The sequence below is a fragment of the Siniperca chuatsi genome, linkage group LG4 (genome assembly GCF_020085105.1).
Source record: "Siniperca chuatsi isolate FFG_IHB_CAS linkage group LG4, ASM2008510v1, whole genome shotgun sequence".
NCBI classification, from domain to species: Eukaryota; Metazoa; Chordata; class Actinopteri; order Centrarchiformes; family Sinipercidae; genus Siniperca; species Siniperca chuatsi.
Genome location: NC_058045.1, coordinates 18,190,945 through 18,207,110, shown reverse-complemented (window position 1 = coordinate 18,207,110; position 16,166 = coordinate 18,190,945). Strand labels below are relative to the sequence as shown.

At 40.7% G+C, this 16,166-nt stretch overlaps 1 protein-coding gene across 1 annotated transcript in view; it reads left to right on the top strand.

Moving 5' to 3' along the window:
* The window catches only part of b4galnt4a (beta-1,4-N-acetyl-galactosaminyl transferase 4a), a 133,635-nt gene that overhangs the window by 66,117 nt on the left and 51,352 nt on the right, over positions 1-16,166 (top strand). Inside the window, exons 3-5 of the mRNA XM_044193731.1 lie at positions 6,004-6,102; positions 15,005-15,100; positions 15,691-15,781. Of these exons, the coding sequence (XP_044049666.1) occupies positions 6,004-6,102; positions 15,005-15,100; positions 15,691-15,781 (286 nt within the window). The remainder of the gene's footprint in view (positions 1-6,003; positions 6,103-15,004; positions 15,101-15,690; positions 15,782-16,166) is intronic.

The following is a 16,166-nucleotide window of genomic DNA, read 5'->3' as shown; positions in this document are numbered from 1 at the left end:
TGAATTGGAGCCACTGACTCTATCACTCCTATTGTTGACTGCAGCCGTCCCTTATTTATGTTCCATTTTTCTCCCTCTGTTCCTCTCTCACTCACTTTCTACTGTTCCATTGACCGGCATGTAATTTCTTATATGAATAATGCAAGCTGCGAGACAAAAATAGTTGCACTCCTTCTTTCTCTTGGCTGGGATTTGTTCTGCAATAGTTTGACTGAATGCGCTTTGGCTGATTTCTATTCGGCAGTGCCAGCCACTTTGTTAAAGGGAATAGGGATTTGGATGTAAAGGTATCGGGGCTCCCACAGCTGCATTCTTACTGAAATAGACTCGAACGGCTGATTGTGAGATCACTGTGCAGATTTATTCAACTTCTCAGCGCTCACGAGTGCTGATCCAGGATCACTGGGGTGGTTCCCAGGACAATCCTATTCATTAGCTAACACCCGGAGCACCCACATCAACTTATGGCAAAAATTAAATTTCAGTTTCTAGCAGTGTTTGCTGATGTGCCAATGTTAGACATGTATCAAAGTGGCCAGCTTTCATCAGCCAGCTTCCCCTGCTTTCCAAAACAATAGAGACCATTTCAAGTTTGATTTGCTTTGATTTACTTCTATTTCTTCTATTCTAGTGTGCACTGACGTGATAGTGAGCAGCTGTAACGAAAGACTTTCCCCTCGGGGATCAATAAAGTATTTCTGATTCAGATGATTCTGATTCTGATTAACACAGCCATCTCTCTGCTGTGTTTCAAATATCTTAGCAAGTACCACGGTATAACCACTGTGCTGATCTTTTGTTGTGAAGAACTACAATTTAACTACTCAAAAGAGATCCACAATTGTTTCTCCCTTCAACTTCTGAAAAGAACATATTAAATTGACGGCACAGCATGAGGTAAACACATGAATGTTATCATGTATGCCATGTCGGAACACCAACACTAGTTCACAGGCTATTTCATACAGGTTTGTGTTGCTTGTGTTGCCATGGTGAGTGTGCTCGTGGTTTGTGAAGGACCAGGTGCATATGGGTCACACTGAAGACATTTCAGATAATCATCACCTTGAGTCTTGTAATGCTCCTTTTTCCATGGTAGTGTCCAAGGACTTGCATAAACATGCTTTTGCCACACAAGACTCTTATGAGGGTAATTCAGTAAATTTCTATCTTCCCATGTTGAACTAGAGATTAAAAGTGAGCCACATCATCTCTGTCTTTATCCGACTCCCTTCCATCAGTCATCTTGCAGAGTAAAATCACATTGTTTCATTGTTCCCTGCACTATTTTCTTTGTTACTTGAAGACCCTTGGTGAAATGCTGCAATATTCCTTGCAAATTGGTCTTCATCCATTCTTTACAGTGCTACAGAGCTTACACATTGTGTTTTCATTCTAGTGTCCTTATTCTTAATCATACTGTAAATTCCAAGCAATTATTAGATTCAAGATTCAATACTTTATTGTCATATCAATATTGGAATTGTCTTAGAGAGAAGACAGAAGAAGACAAAAATAGTAATACCACTCACTCATAAAGCACATAATACAATAAACAAAGTATAATACAGATTGGTAATATCCAACCTATACAATAATCATAAAGGCATAAAACAATGGATAAAATAAAATCCAACATATATAAACACCATAAATAAAACACTAGCACATGTAGCAACATCAAACAACCTACCAGATGAAGTGCTTCAAGTGCTTTAAAAACATCTGCCCTATTGTCCTACTCTTATAAAGCACCAAAATGTTGGGAATCACATTATAATCAGCCCAGTGCACTCACCTATGTTTCCTTTCTTGAATTAGATTCTTACATGTTTTCAGCATTTCAGATGAGGGTGACCGTAAAGTTATCCTTTGGTAAGGTGAGGAACATCTATTGTTACTATTGCAGGCTTTTTTATAATGTGGAGTGGTTGATGTGAGTGTCTGGAACGTGCCCCAGTTTTAGCTTTGATTTGAATTAACCTAGCACTGGATAAGCATTATTTGTTTCAATAAACCACAATTTTGTTCCTACTGTATAACTGTGGTGTAGAGAAAATGTATGTCTATGGTTTCCAGTGTATCCTGAAATGTGAACTGAAAATCCATCATTTCAGTTGTAGTCACATCACATACAGAGCCACAGTGCTGGTGAGTATGCAATACTTCACAGAGCTTTGTGGTCCCACTCTGAAACCAAGCAGACACTGGTCTGTTTGGTCTGTTCAGTAAAGAGAGGTGGGAAAGGGATTCTGGCAGTCTGCCATCTCTTCAGACATTCGCTTTGCCAGAGGGATTTCTGAGGACTAGACTGGCACAATGCACTGTGCACTACCTATCAAAGGTCTTCTCTCAATCGTGCTTTTTTTCTCTTCATTGCTCCATTGGTCATCTTTTCTCTCTTTTGTATTTGTTTCTGTTCATGTGTTATGTTGTTTATTCTCTGTCTCCAGCCTGCCACTTTTTATGTCTTCATTCTCTGTTTCTCTTTCTGTCTCTTCCCTTCATTTTACACTTTTCTTTTATCAAGCTATTTCTCTCTGCAGATCTCTCAGCTTATGCATCACAGCCAATGCCATCTTGTCACATAGATTGGAAATGTCTAGTCCATGGTAATATACTGTCACATTCTTATCCAACATTGTGTGATGTATCTGAATAGAGGTTTTCTGTATCAAAATCATGCTATAATTTAGAAACATCACCATCACAAATGAGACCAGCTTTCATCACAGCTTTTCTTTTTGGTGATGAATCATTGCGATTACTCATTGCCACAGTAAATGTCATTCAGGTATCTTTGCCTCCAGCTGCACGTATTAATATGAACAATAAACAGCCAGTGACCAGGAGCCACTGTTGATACAGTAAGACTATAGGATGAAAAATAGGAAGCGTCTATATTATTATTATGGTGAGACTAATTAACATACATACATCTCTGTGGCGGTTAACATGAATGAAAAATTGAGAATAATGTAATTAGTCCACACTGGTTATCAGCTTTCATATTGCAGGTCACTGGAAATGAAACTATGATTTGTGGACTTCTGGGAGCCGTCTGAGCTGAGCTCATACACTGGGTTTATCGTGGTGGTGGTGGTGTGTGTGTGGGGGGGAGGGGGAATTTGTGAAATGAGCCCCAGATCTCTCTCACACACTGCCCTCTTGCAGATGGGTGCTTGTTTGTGTTTAATAAAGGAGATTAATTAAGCTCATTGGTATTCTAGGACACTGGTTCCAGCTGTTTCCCTGGGCTAGGATTAGCAAGGTCATCCATTTGAATGCACAATTTGATATGTGAACGTGAGGAGTCTGGAAGGAAACAACTGGGAGGCTAGCACCCACTATAGTGAGTTTTTTGACTGGTGGGACGGGTGGATATCAGTGACGGAAGCTCACTGATCAGACAGCTAATCTATCAATCAATCCTTTTGAGATTAACAACTGCCATGCATGTTCATACATGGAACAATTTAGTTTAGCTGTAATTAAATGCGGCTCTTCCTCAGTCTTTCCGTCTGATGCACACATCACATCGTTATAGACCATTTGTCATTCTATTTGAGTGAAAGGTAAATAGCAATGTAAACATGATAAATAGGCAATCTCACCATTGTGATTGATATTCCTTGTTTTGGCTTGATGCTGTGTTTAATACATAAGCCCACCTGACAGGCCCCTTAGCATCAACTTTAATGATCAGTGAAACATTATAACACAGTTCTGGGCCCAGTGCCAGAAAAATGTAGATCTGCTTATTAGTTAGAGATTGTAACTCTGAAGTAATGAGTCACGCAAAAGTATTTGTAGCAAGCTACAAGTAATGGCGAAATATTGCCGAAGTGTAAAGTCGATATACGCTATAGAGGAAAAAGAGATGCAGCTGATGAAGGATGTAGTGCAACCTCAGGTCAATGAGTTTAACTGTACCTTTTAGTATTGCATCGATAAGCAGACTTTGAGTTGGATCCAGCTGAGGCAGCGCTTTAGGAAAGTGGTGTCTGTGTGAATTACAGTCCAAACCCAAGCAGTGATTTAGAGTTTGGTCTTTTAGGGTTGACAACATATTATTTCTAAAACATTGTCTCTTTTAATCACAATCAGTTAGATCACAAAGTCCTTTACCTGCATGGATAATCTTTCATAATCATTCAGACAGTCGTCCCACCTGTTCTAATAGTGAAAGCTGATTAGCTGGCAAGCCTGTCACAGGCAGGAACAAAAACTCTTGGCTCTTGGTTTGCTCACAGTGAGCGCACAATGTCACAGATTTTCTAAATTTTCTTAGAAGTGATAGCAGCACCAGCGTTTATGACAAGAAAAACAACACCTCAAACATAATGCTAACAAGGAAATAGAGCTGTAATTAGTTTAATTCCAAAAAGAGAAATGGCTGCTAAACTAAAACTTTATAAAGATAAGGTGCAAAGTTATTTTTTATTCTTATAAAGATGTTTATGTATTTTAGATAAATGCGTACAAGCTTTACAAGCATTCAGTATTCTAGACATAGGTAAAAATGTTAAATAATGTGGACATTTCTTATATTTAAAGTTGTGTCTATGAAATAGCCGTACTGCATAATAGTAGATTGTGGAATTAGGAGCCAATAATTAGGTACAATTTACATCATGGTTTTTTTTCTAATTGTAGAGAGTTTATGCAAAAGGCAAAACGTTTCAGTTGCAGCATTACGCAAGCTTTTCGAAAAATATAATTTTGCCGCAGGTGTTGAAATCAAGTTTCCCAGAGTTTTCAAACAATTCATGAATTGTCTACACTTTGTATTTTACTGACCACTGAGTCCTGTCTACTTTTATTCTTCTGCTGTCTTTGTTTCATGCGAGACTCCAGCTGATGCAATATGAATGTTGTGTCTTTCACCTAGCAGATCTGTGTGTGATTCAGAGTATTTTGTGTCTGTGTGTGTGTGTGTGTCGGACAAATCTAGTGCTGGAGTGTGTTTGTGAGTCTTTGGGTACGCACAAACATCAGGCACTTTACGCTCCTCTGGTGTCAGACAGGAGGGGAGCCTGTTGTCACATTTCTTCATCATTACCTTCCCTGCCCTCCTTCATCTCTCTCCCTTGGAAGTTAAAAAAGTAATCAAAGGCTTGGCATCTGACGGCTCTGTCTCTTTGCCTCTTTCACTCTAGAAATTTATTTTTCCTCCCCTGATTCTTTTGCAAACACTGGTGACTTCTCAACAAAAGCTCCTCATTTCAGGCGTGCTGAAAACCTCTCCAGCTCGTCTCAGCGGAGGTATGTCTCTCTTTGACATCCCTGCTAAATGGAGGATGCTTTGCCACTCATTTAACAGCTCTGCAACTCTATGAGCCCAGTAGCCTTTTAACTCCTCATAGCTGGCCAAGAATTTGCTCCTCTCTGCTCTGTCCTGCCCGTCACACCACAACATTAACATTAACATGCCTCTTAGCAGGCCACAGAGAAAGAGCCCTGCAGTGCTCTGGCCGGAGCACCGGGCTACATCCCAGATCAGGGGGAGAGTTCAGGCTCCCTGGAGAGGAGAGCTTGGCCATCAGGGTGGATGGTTAGAGTAAACTGGCGATTAGGGCTTTGGCGAGTCAAACGCTGGATTAGGAGTGATTGGTGAAGAGGAGATTCCACAGGTTCTTCTAGGGAAATAATTGTGTTTTCTTGGCCTGTTCTTTCACAATATACGTGTGTGTGTGTGTGTGTGTGTGTGTGTGTGTGCACATGGTATTCTCAGCTGTGTGTAATGCATAGTATATACATCCTTAATGCTTCCATTATTTAGAAAGGGCTTATGGAGGAGAGTCATGTTACCTCAATGATGATGATGATGATGATGGATGCATGACTTCATGCATAGATGGATGGGTGACTTTAGCTTTTACTCACTGAGATTTAAAACCATTTCATTTGTCTTTTCCTTTAATCATTGTCTCTTTTTTGTGGTGACTGAGTTTGTAGTTAAAGAGGAATAAGTGTGTCCTTGTTTCTGCTGTGTTTTTGAAGGATGATGAGCCAATCACAGGAGGGGCTGATGGCAGAGACCATACCCACATCCGGAAGTTCCTCAGCCAGCGGCACAAGAAACTGCCATGGAAACCGGAGGTAATACAAATGACTTTATCTCCTCTTTTTTTTGTTTCCTCTTTCTCAGATGTGCACTTATCCCTCAATCATCTTCTTTTTAACCCATTTCTTCCATCCTTAAGACAGATAAGGATTATTATGTTGAGGTCCTTCAGTTGCTTTTCTATTTGTGTGACTCATCAGCTAAACCTGGAAAGGACACGAGTACACATGTACCAAACTTTCATTAGTGATTGACCTTTGTGAAAATGTTTTTTATTAATGACGCTTCATCACTGGCTTGATAATTGAGGGTTTGCTTTTTGTGAAATATAATTTAGTCACAGATGTCCATTTTCCTTTCAGTTTTCCTATTAAGAGCAGTTGATATTTGAGGTCAAATAGAGATCCAGTAATTCTCTGGTACTATTATCGGAAGAACAAAATGTACCTTACGGTTATGATGATAAATCATTGTGTGAGGATGATAATATTTCATCCACAACCATTAGCAGGTTATATTTAAAGGCACCTATGACCTGAAGATTACAAGTTGATTTGATTCATCCTAATTTTTCAGCTCACTTACTGATGTAGTTTACACACCCGCAGTAACAAAGGGAGCAGCAGACAGGGCAATTAAGCAGTGCATTTGTGATAAGGAAAGCGGCTCTAGATTTTTAACCTGTTCAGCAGAGTTTAATTAAAGGTTTGTGTGTGTGCAAGCCTAATCTGCAAAATATGATTTATTAGTCGTTCTCTACCTGGGGTAACGTTTAACTATCTCTGCTGAACACCACAGTGTGTAGTTCCTAGGCAAACTGTAGCGACTCTAACTGTTGATACTCACAGCATGAGATAGATAATAGGAAATTACTGTTGCATAAGTTATTTTCAAGTACATCAGTTTGACTGCAGCAATACTTTTTACAGGATTCTCTATCATTCACTGCCTTGTACTCAGCTTTCTTGTTGCTTCCGCAAAGCATTATGCACGTGATCTTCTGCAGAAGGCAGCATTACAGGGGTACTGAACACAGTATGTTCCTGATAATGTTACAATAGCTGTTATTTTGTTTTTTTTCCCCAACAGACACTCCTGGGTGAGCCGGTTTTGAGTTAGCCTGCCTTTGTCTTTGTGCCTTGTCTCAGCAACACAACACATCAAACACAAAATCATCCATCAAGTTAAACTAAAAAACTAAAAACTTTTCTTAATTTGTTTTTAGCATAACAAGCAATGGCAATTAAATTGCTGGACATGACAAATATAGTCAATTTGGCTTTGTAAGTTGTCACACGTGGATGATATCTGTTTCTTGATGTCATCTGGCCTTGAAACATCTGTTGCTTAAATATTGCGGGGCCTGCATCTAATTGTGGACGATGCTTTTGGCATAATTTAAAATGGTGCTACCTAGAAAATGAGAAGTCACATTGATATGAAACAGCCAAGCTAGGACTGCAGCCAGACAAGCTATCTGAATCTGGACCATGTTGACTAATTGCACAAATGTAAATGGATTTCATGGCGCTTTATTATGAACATCCTGTTTTTTCTGTGCTTTCTGTTTGATCATTTTGTATGTGAAAACTGTTAAAACCACAGGGCGCTTTTGCACTTAAAAGACATGTACATGATTTCATTGACCAAACATAATTTCTTATTTATAGTTTGGGTTGGAAAGGCGAAGAAGCCTCAAAAGGGAAATACATTTTCAACATCCACACCAACTACATTTTACAGTACATTAGGCATGACTAGCATCAAAGCTTGCTTGTAGAAGTCAACATGCCATTTCTTTGACTCATTTCCAGCCTACTCATAAAGCAACATGCCATTTAGTTTCTGTGAATATTCTGTAAATCCAGCATGATTTCATCAAATATTTCAAACATCTCTATAAACTTGTATCCTCAAAAATCCCTTCCTCTCCTATCTCAGGCTTCTGCTATGTCAAGCCTAAGCCAAGTCTGTCAGAAATCATTGAGCGCAGCAGCTCTTCCTTTGCATTCCTCACTAGCTATCTGTCCTAATTACCAGCACTAACTTGTTTTCCTGGTGCACAGCCAAGATGGCAGGGGTCTGAGGCGTAGACTCCGGCTGGTGGAGGTAGAGTGGTGCCATATGCCAGCTGTCACAGACTGGCAGAGGTCACATGGGCATCCAGAAGCATTCATACAAGCCACACGCTCAAAACCTCAGCTGCTGTGCACAAGCAAAATTAAAGGATTGCTGACTTTATTTCTTCTAATGCGTGCACCCTTAGAGACAGAGAGATAGAAACAGAGAGTAAAAGGCAAAGGGCAATATTTTCGGAATAAAGTGCTGTCACTCTGACCTGTGTTGGTTCTAGCAGGTTGTTTTCAGCCACTACTGGTGACTTAAATAAGATTTCCACCCAGTGAGCTCATCCAGAGGTGACTGTGGATTAGCGTGGACATGCAGCTGTAGAGTGGACATCCTCTGTCTGTCAAGGACACCAGCATGTCAAGGACACTGACATGGGATAGAGATCAGAGAGAAAGCTGGCCCACTTTTTAAGAGTCAAGCAATAGCCAGGCATGAAGGGATAAACGGTCATTTGCAGCAAAGCCGACATGGCTCCAGAGAGAATTTGAGCATAATGAACAATTTTATTTAGTCAGGAGTAGAAAGAATGTGATGGTAAGAGGGATTAGACACTTAATTCATTGTAGACTTTTATATCAGGGGGACTTTTATGACTTCTTTACATGTTACTGTTCCACATTAAAGCCACAGAGAGCACAGATTTAACATGAATCAAATCATCATCCCAGGTGCATTATAAATATGTGCAGTGATGTTCATCAGATATTCAGAAAGTGTTTAACCAAAAGGAAGGATAGATGGAGGATGACAGTCTCCTAGCTGACTGACTGACTCAGACGTCTGGTTTTCTGGCTCATGTACTGTAAAAAACAAAAACAAAGCTGATGTCATGTGATATTGCAGATTTGGACAGCCTATTATTTACCACTCAAGAGGGAAGTGAGGGAGATATTGTGGCACAACACAGACACATGACTCAGGTGGGAGCAGTCGACACAGCTGGCTCCTCACACAAAAACACATGCAGTGACAAGACTGGAGGAGGAATTAGATCTTTCTCTTGTCTTCGACCGTCCCGTCATCCCGCAATGACACGTTCAAGTGACTAGACTGGGGGAGGACGCAGGGGAGGAAGCGTGATATTTGTCTCCTCACTATTCCTTCAGTCTGTCTTTCTTTCTTCTATCTGTCTGTCCAAAATGCTAAACAGTCAAAAAGACAAACAGGAGGCATAAATGTGGCTTCTGTTACCGGCCTCTCACTATGGTTGGGTGAATGATCGACAGCTTGTTGCAGGAGATGAGAAAAATTCTGCTCATCCTTCGTTCTCTGTCTCGTGTTCCTCAGTTCGACGTATCCACTGCAGCCACATCCATCCCTCTCATGTTATATCCCCGGCATGACAGAAGACATGTAACTGTAGGATAGATGGAAGATTATACAAACCCTCATTACAGTAGCTGATGAGGCTGGGATCTAGATCATATGAACCTTGTCTTCCATTTTTTGCTGTGTGAAATGAATTCTCACTATCTCTCCATATAATCTCTTCTTTCAAACCTTTGTACCTTTGGAAAAAACCCTTTTCCTCACTGTAGCTACCTACTTATCCCACTTTCTTCCTAAATTACTAATGGGCAGAGAAAGATGAGATAGGCAGGCATGTAAATGCCCTCTATAAATTCAGATGCCAAGATTTCATAAATTTTGTTCAAGCAATTCCTGTCATAGCCACAGAGGGAATAACTCGCATGTATAAAATTGCAGTACAGCATGTGTTATGATGTATCAACAGTGAGCTTTAATGCCGTCTCTCCTATATGCCCTGGGGGAGCGAGCTGAGTAGTATTGTATACACCCCAGTGTGCCTTTGCCAGGAACACCATGTCTCACTTTTCTTATCCAAAGCGGATTTATAGTGTCAGTTGGTGCGATTGCTCGTCAGTGGGTGCACCGAGCAGCCATTTGTTAGTGCCTTGCTGCCAGCAGGAACGCAGAAGGCTGCACCAGATTTCAAGAAAAGGAAGACAGCCTCCCGAAGGAGAGAGGGAGAGAAAAGAGAGAGTCTGATTTGTCCTCTGGTAGATAGTGCGACCAGATGGGCGAGAGAGAGGAGATATTGGAGCGCAGCGGAGATGGAGATATGCTAAGACAAGCTCACAGAGATCTGGGTATGTGGGGGAAATGTGTGGTCTGAAGAAGATAGGCAAGACAGTGATGTTTAGAGCGGCCTCTTAAGTTGTGCAGTATACTGTATACTCTTTTATTTTAAACTTCTTTATCAATCAGTTGTTCTCTTACTCAGCTTTTTTCCTGTGCACCTGTCACTTCTTTTCTCTTTTCTTGCCTCACTCCTCATATTTGACAGATGGTATTAATTGCTTCCTTCCATCTCCTCCCCTCTTATTTAATGGCAGTCAGAGCTGTAGGTGCTCTGTTCCTTTGAAACTATGGTAGCCTAAGACTATATATAGGACAGTTCTTGGGACTACCTCTAGTGTGATGAGAGTAAGGAAGAGCTGGATGAAGATAAAGATGACAGGGAGGGACAGAGGGATTCTGACTTAAGAGAAACTGACAACAACAGACAAATGGACAAAAAGATAAAAATTGAAAGTGTACATGGCACACGATGACACAATGGCCAAGCCCTGTCAAACAAATTTCCAAAGTAATTGAGATATTTTTAAAAAAGGAATGTGCAGTCTTTTTTTCCAAGCTAAAAAATTACAATGTGTTGCCCTGAGGCTTCTTGATCCTCACGATGCCTGTGTTGTCCTCAGGACCACAAAAGTATTAACTGCACTTTATATATGTTTAAGATGTATTATTTAATACAGTAATGAGACCATTTATTTTGTATAATGTTATTTTTTCAACATGTTTTTTCAAATGGCAAACACAGTAGATTGCACTTACTCAGTGCTTTTCTATCTGAGTATCAAGAAATGCTTTGCAGTGCCTTTCATTCACTCATTAAAACACCCACACAACACACATCGATGGTGGCAGAGCTACCATACAATGTGGGGATTTGGTCTCTTGACACTTTGACAGGTGAGCTGGGGGATTCTTTCAATATAATATGTTGTTCTTTATAATATCTATTAAACAGTTAATTTATTGAGGATTTATTGGAATGGTTCTGGGTGCACATTATATTGGCCATTTTGTTGCCATTCTCAATAACTGCTTAAAAATATGTTATTGGCACTGGTATCAAAATTATTCCTGATATTGACTGATGCAATATATCTGGCATAGTTTGGGAAATAATCTGATGATTTTCATAATCTACAGTATTGTTTACATGACATTTTGTGATAACTGAAGAGAGCAGATACCCTGCTTTTGATATTTACAAAAATGTGTTTTCGCTGTGTGAGTCAGCATCTTAGAGGGACGCATTCAAACATGCACCTGCTGTAGAAGAAAAGCCAGAACCAAGAAAGATACAAAAGAAAATCCAAAATATGATTTATTTTACATATTTTCTACATTCTACATATTATCTGCAACTGCATTCTGCACTCTTCTTCTTCAGTGACTGCAGACTTTTGCCAGCAGTGGAGTAATTTATAGACTTGCATATAAGACACATAGTTGTACTGCAGTAAAATGAAAAATAGAGAGGTTTGTATTGATCAGCTGAAATTACCATAGAAAATATTATCAAATATATAAGATATCAAATAAATATCAGATATCAGCAAAAATGTCAATATCCTAGTAATGGCTACACATTGATGCTAATTTAGCATAGAGCAATACATACAGTACAGTATATTGTAAAATGAGGGAAATATGCCAGTATAGGGCCTACTCATCCCTGTCTTTGCCTGAAGGTCCCAGCAATTAGCCTGACAAATAGCCACTTTGTGCCTATGACTGCCTCAGCTCACCACAGAACTACTTCGCCAAAGCAAACAAGTTACCTCTAATCAAACCTTCAGAACAGACAATATGATTGTGATTGGGTGCAAGTGCAGGAAACATTCCTGTCTGTGGATTTGACTGCTAGTCCATGGTGGCAGGAGGACTCAGAAGTCTGTTTCTGGTTTTGGATTAAAGAACAAAGGACAACATATGAGAGTGAAGGGAGAAAGTAAGAAAGGCAGCAGCATTCATTCTGTCTCTTCTTTAGCCAATTACTGAATGTGAATGTGAGCTGACAAGCTGTAAAAAAGCTGTTGTTTGAAAAGACACAAGCTGCCACAGCACAACCAAGTAAACCCAAAAAACCACAAGTCACCATCTCTATACAAACTGCGAGCGTCACTTTATCCCACACTCCAAAACGAGGAATCGGGAGGTAGACAACAAACGAGATAGAGAGAGACAGCACAGGCAACTGACAGCCGACAGCTGAGCTCAGTGAAACTAAAGACACAAAGTAGAGAAATCGACAGCATTTGGCACTACACAGACAGAGATGGAGGGGTGGAGAGGCAGAAATAGAGAGGTCAGAGGGAAGAGTAGACAACATTAGGCATAGTGGCACTGAAGGCTTTGAGAGAGAATGAGACACAGAAGCAGCACTCCCAGGGAAAAAGCCAAATGATATAACAGGAGCGAGGCAAAGGCAGCAGTCAGGGAAGCAAAGGGATAACAAGGTGAGTTTAAGTTGGAGAGGGTGAAGGAAAAAATACTTCCTTCTTGTCCCATTCCACATCCTGTTAAGGCCAGAGCTCAGACAGACCACTCACAGCACTGTTGCCCACAAAATAGAAGCAATTATACACAAGTCGCCCCCCCCCCGGCAGAAAGCAGACTTTACAGCCTGTGGCTTCTCCAGGGCTAACCAGGGAATATGAGTGTGTGAATAATTAGAGACTTTTAAAGCTGCCCTCTTATTTGACAAGAGGAGGGGGCCAGGACGAAAAAGGTTTGCTTTTAAAACCAACAGGAAATCTATTAAAAGCTTTACATAAGGCATATTTACACAGAGACTAGTCCATTCCACTAAATCCCGCTAACCTCGCTATGCCTCCCCCTGTCTGCCACTCCCTTTTTAAACATCAGACATTCTTGTTCATCTTTCTGACTCCCCACTTTTCTCTAATTTGATTCTGTCAACCCCACAAATCCCTGTCTCTTTCCCTTTCTGTTTTTTAGTCTTCTGCAAGAGAAAAGGGGAAATAAAATCAAATAGATGCACATAAAAATCTAAGAACTAATTTCAGGAGTTCCGCTGCTTTGGACTGACATGTTTGCACAACAAAAATATCTCATGGTTAATGCATGAGCTGTAATTGCTGTGCTGCTGTCAGCGTGCAGGGCACGTAGTTGACCGTACAGAGTTGGGAGAGAAATGAAAAGGACCACTTCGGGTCAGGCCATCTGTTAGAAAGCCTGTGTGATACTGATGGAGCAAGACACCGTCCATCAACATCTTCCTTTAAATGTAGACATGGATGCAGAGTAGCAGTCAGAGAGGTGTTTACCCTGAAAGGCTTCCCTGTCTCACCCCTTCTAATCCCTCTGATGAAAGGACAACAGGATTTACAACTATGTCTGTTTTTTGTCATGAGGTCACTCTCACTCTCCTGATTGATTGATTTGACAACTCACACTTGTTGACTATACAGCTAGAAGCTACTCTACACACAGAAAGGCTGCCTTCATCAAATGAAATGGGGCCAAAGTAGTGAAGCCAGCTTTTACTTTGATCCAACCAGGGAACCCCACTGCATCGTTTCATAGTCATTTGGTGAGAGCCAGCTTTCTGCTCAAGTTCTGTGTGATGTTCTAAATATCTGTGGCAGCATTACAGTGGCAGCCTGCTGGGACTGCTGTCACGCATTAAAGGGTGGCATATGTGTGTACAGTATGTGAATGTGTGTTGGTACAGTTGGTTGATCATCCAGTATGAAGAGTTAGAGTTTCCAGGTCATTGAATCACTGAGACAACCTCCTAAGGCTTGAGACTAAGCTGCGTTGTGCATGTGTGAACATGTGAGAGATAGTATGCAAATGTGTAACTATGCATCTGCACATGTATTTGCATCTCTGACCTCTAATGTTTGTCTTCATACCACACTTTGTGATTGGTGTGTAGGTGAAGTAAACATCAGCAATGCTTTGCTACTAGCAGAAACTGCAAGAGCTATTTAAGATATGGTGTTGCAACAATAACAGTGTTGTGTATCTGCAACGTGTTGAGGAAATTACACCACCTCTCTGGTGTGTGTCTTACTTTCTGAACCCTAAATTTGTATGTTGTGGGTGTTTATGTTTGTGTAAGGATGTGAAATATGATAGTCATCTATGTCTTGCTCTATAGAGTTTTTTTTTTCATTGTATGTTACTCAAAACACTCCACTTCCAAAGCAGCGTAGGTTTGACACGCAAGTCATCGCTACTTGTACATGAGCAGACCCGTGTGTGTGTGTGTGTGTGTGTGTGTGTGTGTGTGTATGTGTATGTGTATGTGTGTGTGAGGAATCTATACCCCAAGGCAGACTGGTTTCACCATCTGTCCTTGCTGTGTCCTGTGATTTCCCTGTGTAATTCAGACAAATGTCAGACTATGGGCAGGTGATAAGCTCTGACAAACTGCTCCAGACATTCTCAGTTCACACTCCCCCCTGATACTCCTGTCACCTTCTCTATTCAGGACACTAAGAACATTTGAAACTTCACACTGCATTCACATGTCATCAGATTTCAGTAGATACATTTTGTGCTGGTATGTATGTAAACATGCCAGCACAAAATGTATCTACTGAAATCAGTATAAATGGCAATCTTGGCAGGCAGGATGGGAGCTCTAGTAGATGAAGTACTGAAGCATAACCTGCCTGTTTAATAGCAAATGTGATGATGCACTAACCTGTTTCCTCTCTGTGTGTGATTGTGTGTTGGCAGTATAAGGGCCAGGCCAACCTGCATGTGTTTGAGGACTGGTGTGGCTCCTCTGTAGCCCAACTCAGAAAGAACCTGCACTTCCCTCTCTACCCTCATGTAAGTATTACAGAGCAGACTGAGTGAGACTGAGAAATGTTTAGTAACCTTTGAAACAATGGGTCCTTAACTTCAGACAGAGGTAGACAGAAGCAGACTTTTAATTGCTCACTGGTGACCATCCCTTTGTAGGCTGAAATGACAACTGTCACTACCAGATTTTATCAACTGTTGCTAGCTACCTACGTTAGCTCCATGATTTAGTTGAAAACACCATCTCTGGCTAACTTTTTAATGTTTCAAACTGACTAATTTTTAAACTGGAATCCTATAAAGGGTCTTAGATATGCACTTAACTGACTACATACTTGATATCAGACTGTGGCTATAGCAAAAGCATCCCAGCACCTAGTATTACTCATACTAGAGCTCCATGCACACAATGTTTCAACTAGTTTTGAAGCCCAATGTTTGACAGGCTGTGCCTAGCTATGGTTGCTAAGCTATGATTGGACAATCGCTGGTTTAGCAAATGGTCAATTGGGGGATAGGGTGCACTCACTTAAAACTATCTGTTGAAGCTTTTTCTTCAATTTGTTAATACAATTGCTGAATCTATGATCTGAATTGATTTCTGTTTCTTACTTCAGACCAGAACCACAGTGAGGAAGCTGGCAGTGGCTCCGAAGTGGAAGAACTATGGCCTGAGAATATTTGGCTTCCTTCACCCTTACAGAGATGGTAACTATTTCATCTTATTAGCGAGTCCCTCCTCTGAGGCTGAGGGCCTTGGAGCATTTGTCCTTTATAATAGTAGACAATTTTCACAGCCCTCTTAATCCAACTGCTTGAGAGCCACTAATATAGTGGATATTCACATTTTTTATTAGGGATGAATGCCAGAGATCTAACAGCTAAATCTCATTGCAGTACCCTCATAGCCCTAACATTGAGCCCTGTTGCTATGCGAACTGAAAACACCAAAGTGCCCTTTCACAAATTGTAGAATATGAAGTTATTAATTAGATTACCATTAATTTCAGTCTCTTATGTAGCTTTCGCTGGTGGTATGGCTCTCTCCAGCTGAAGGCTCAAAGGCCAAAGACTCTGACAAGCACTCTTAACA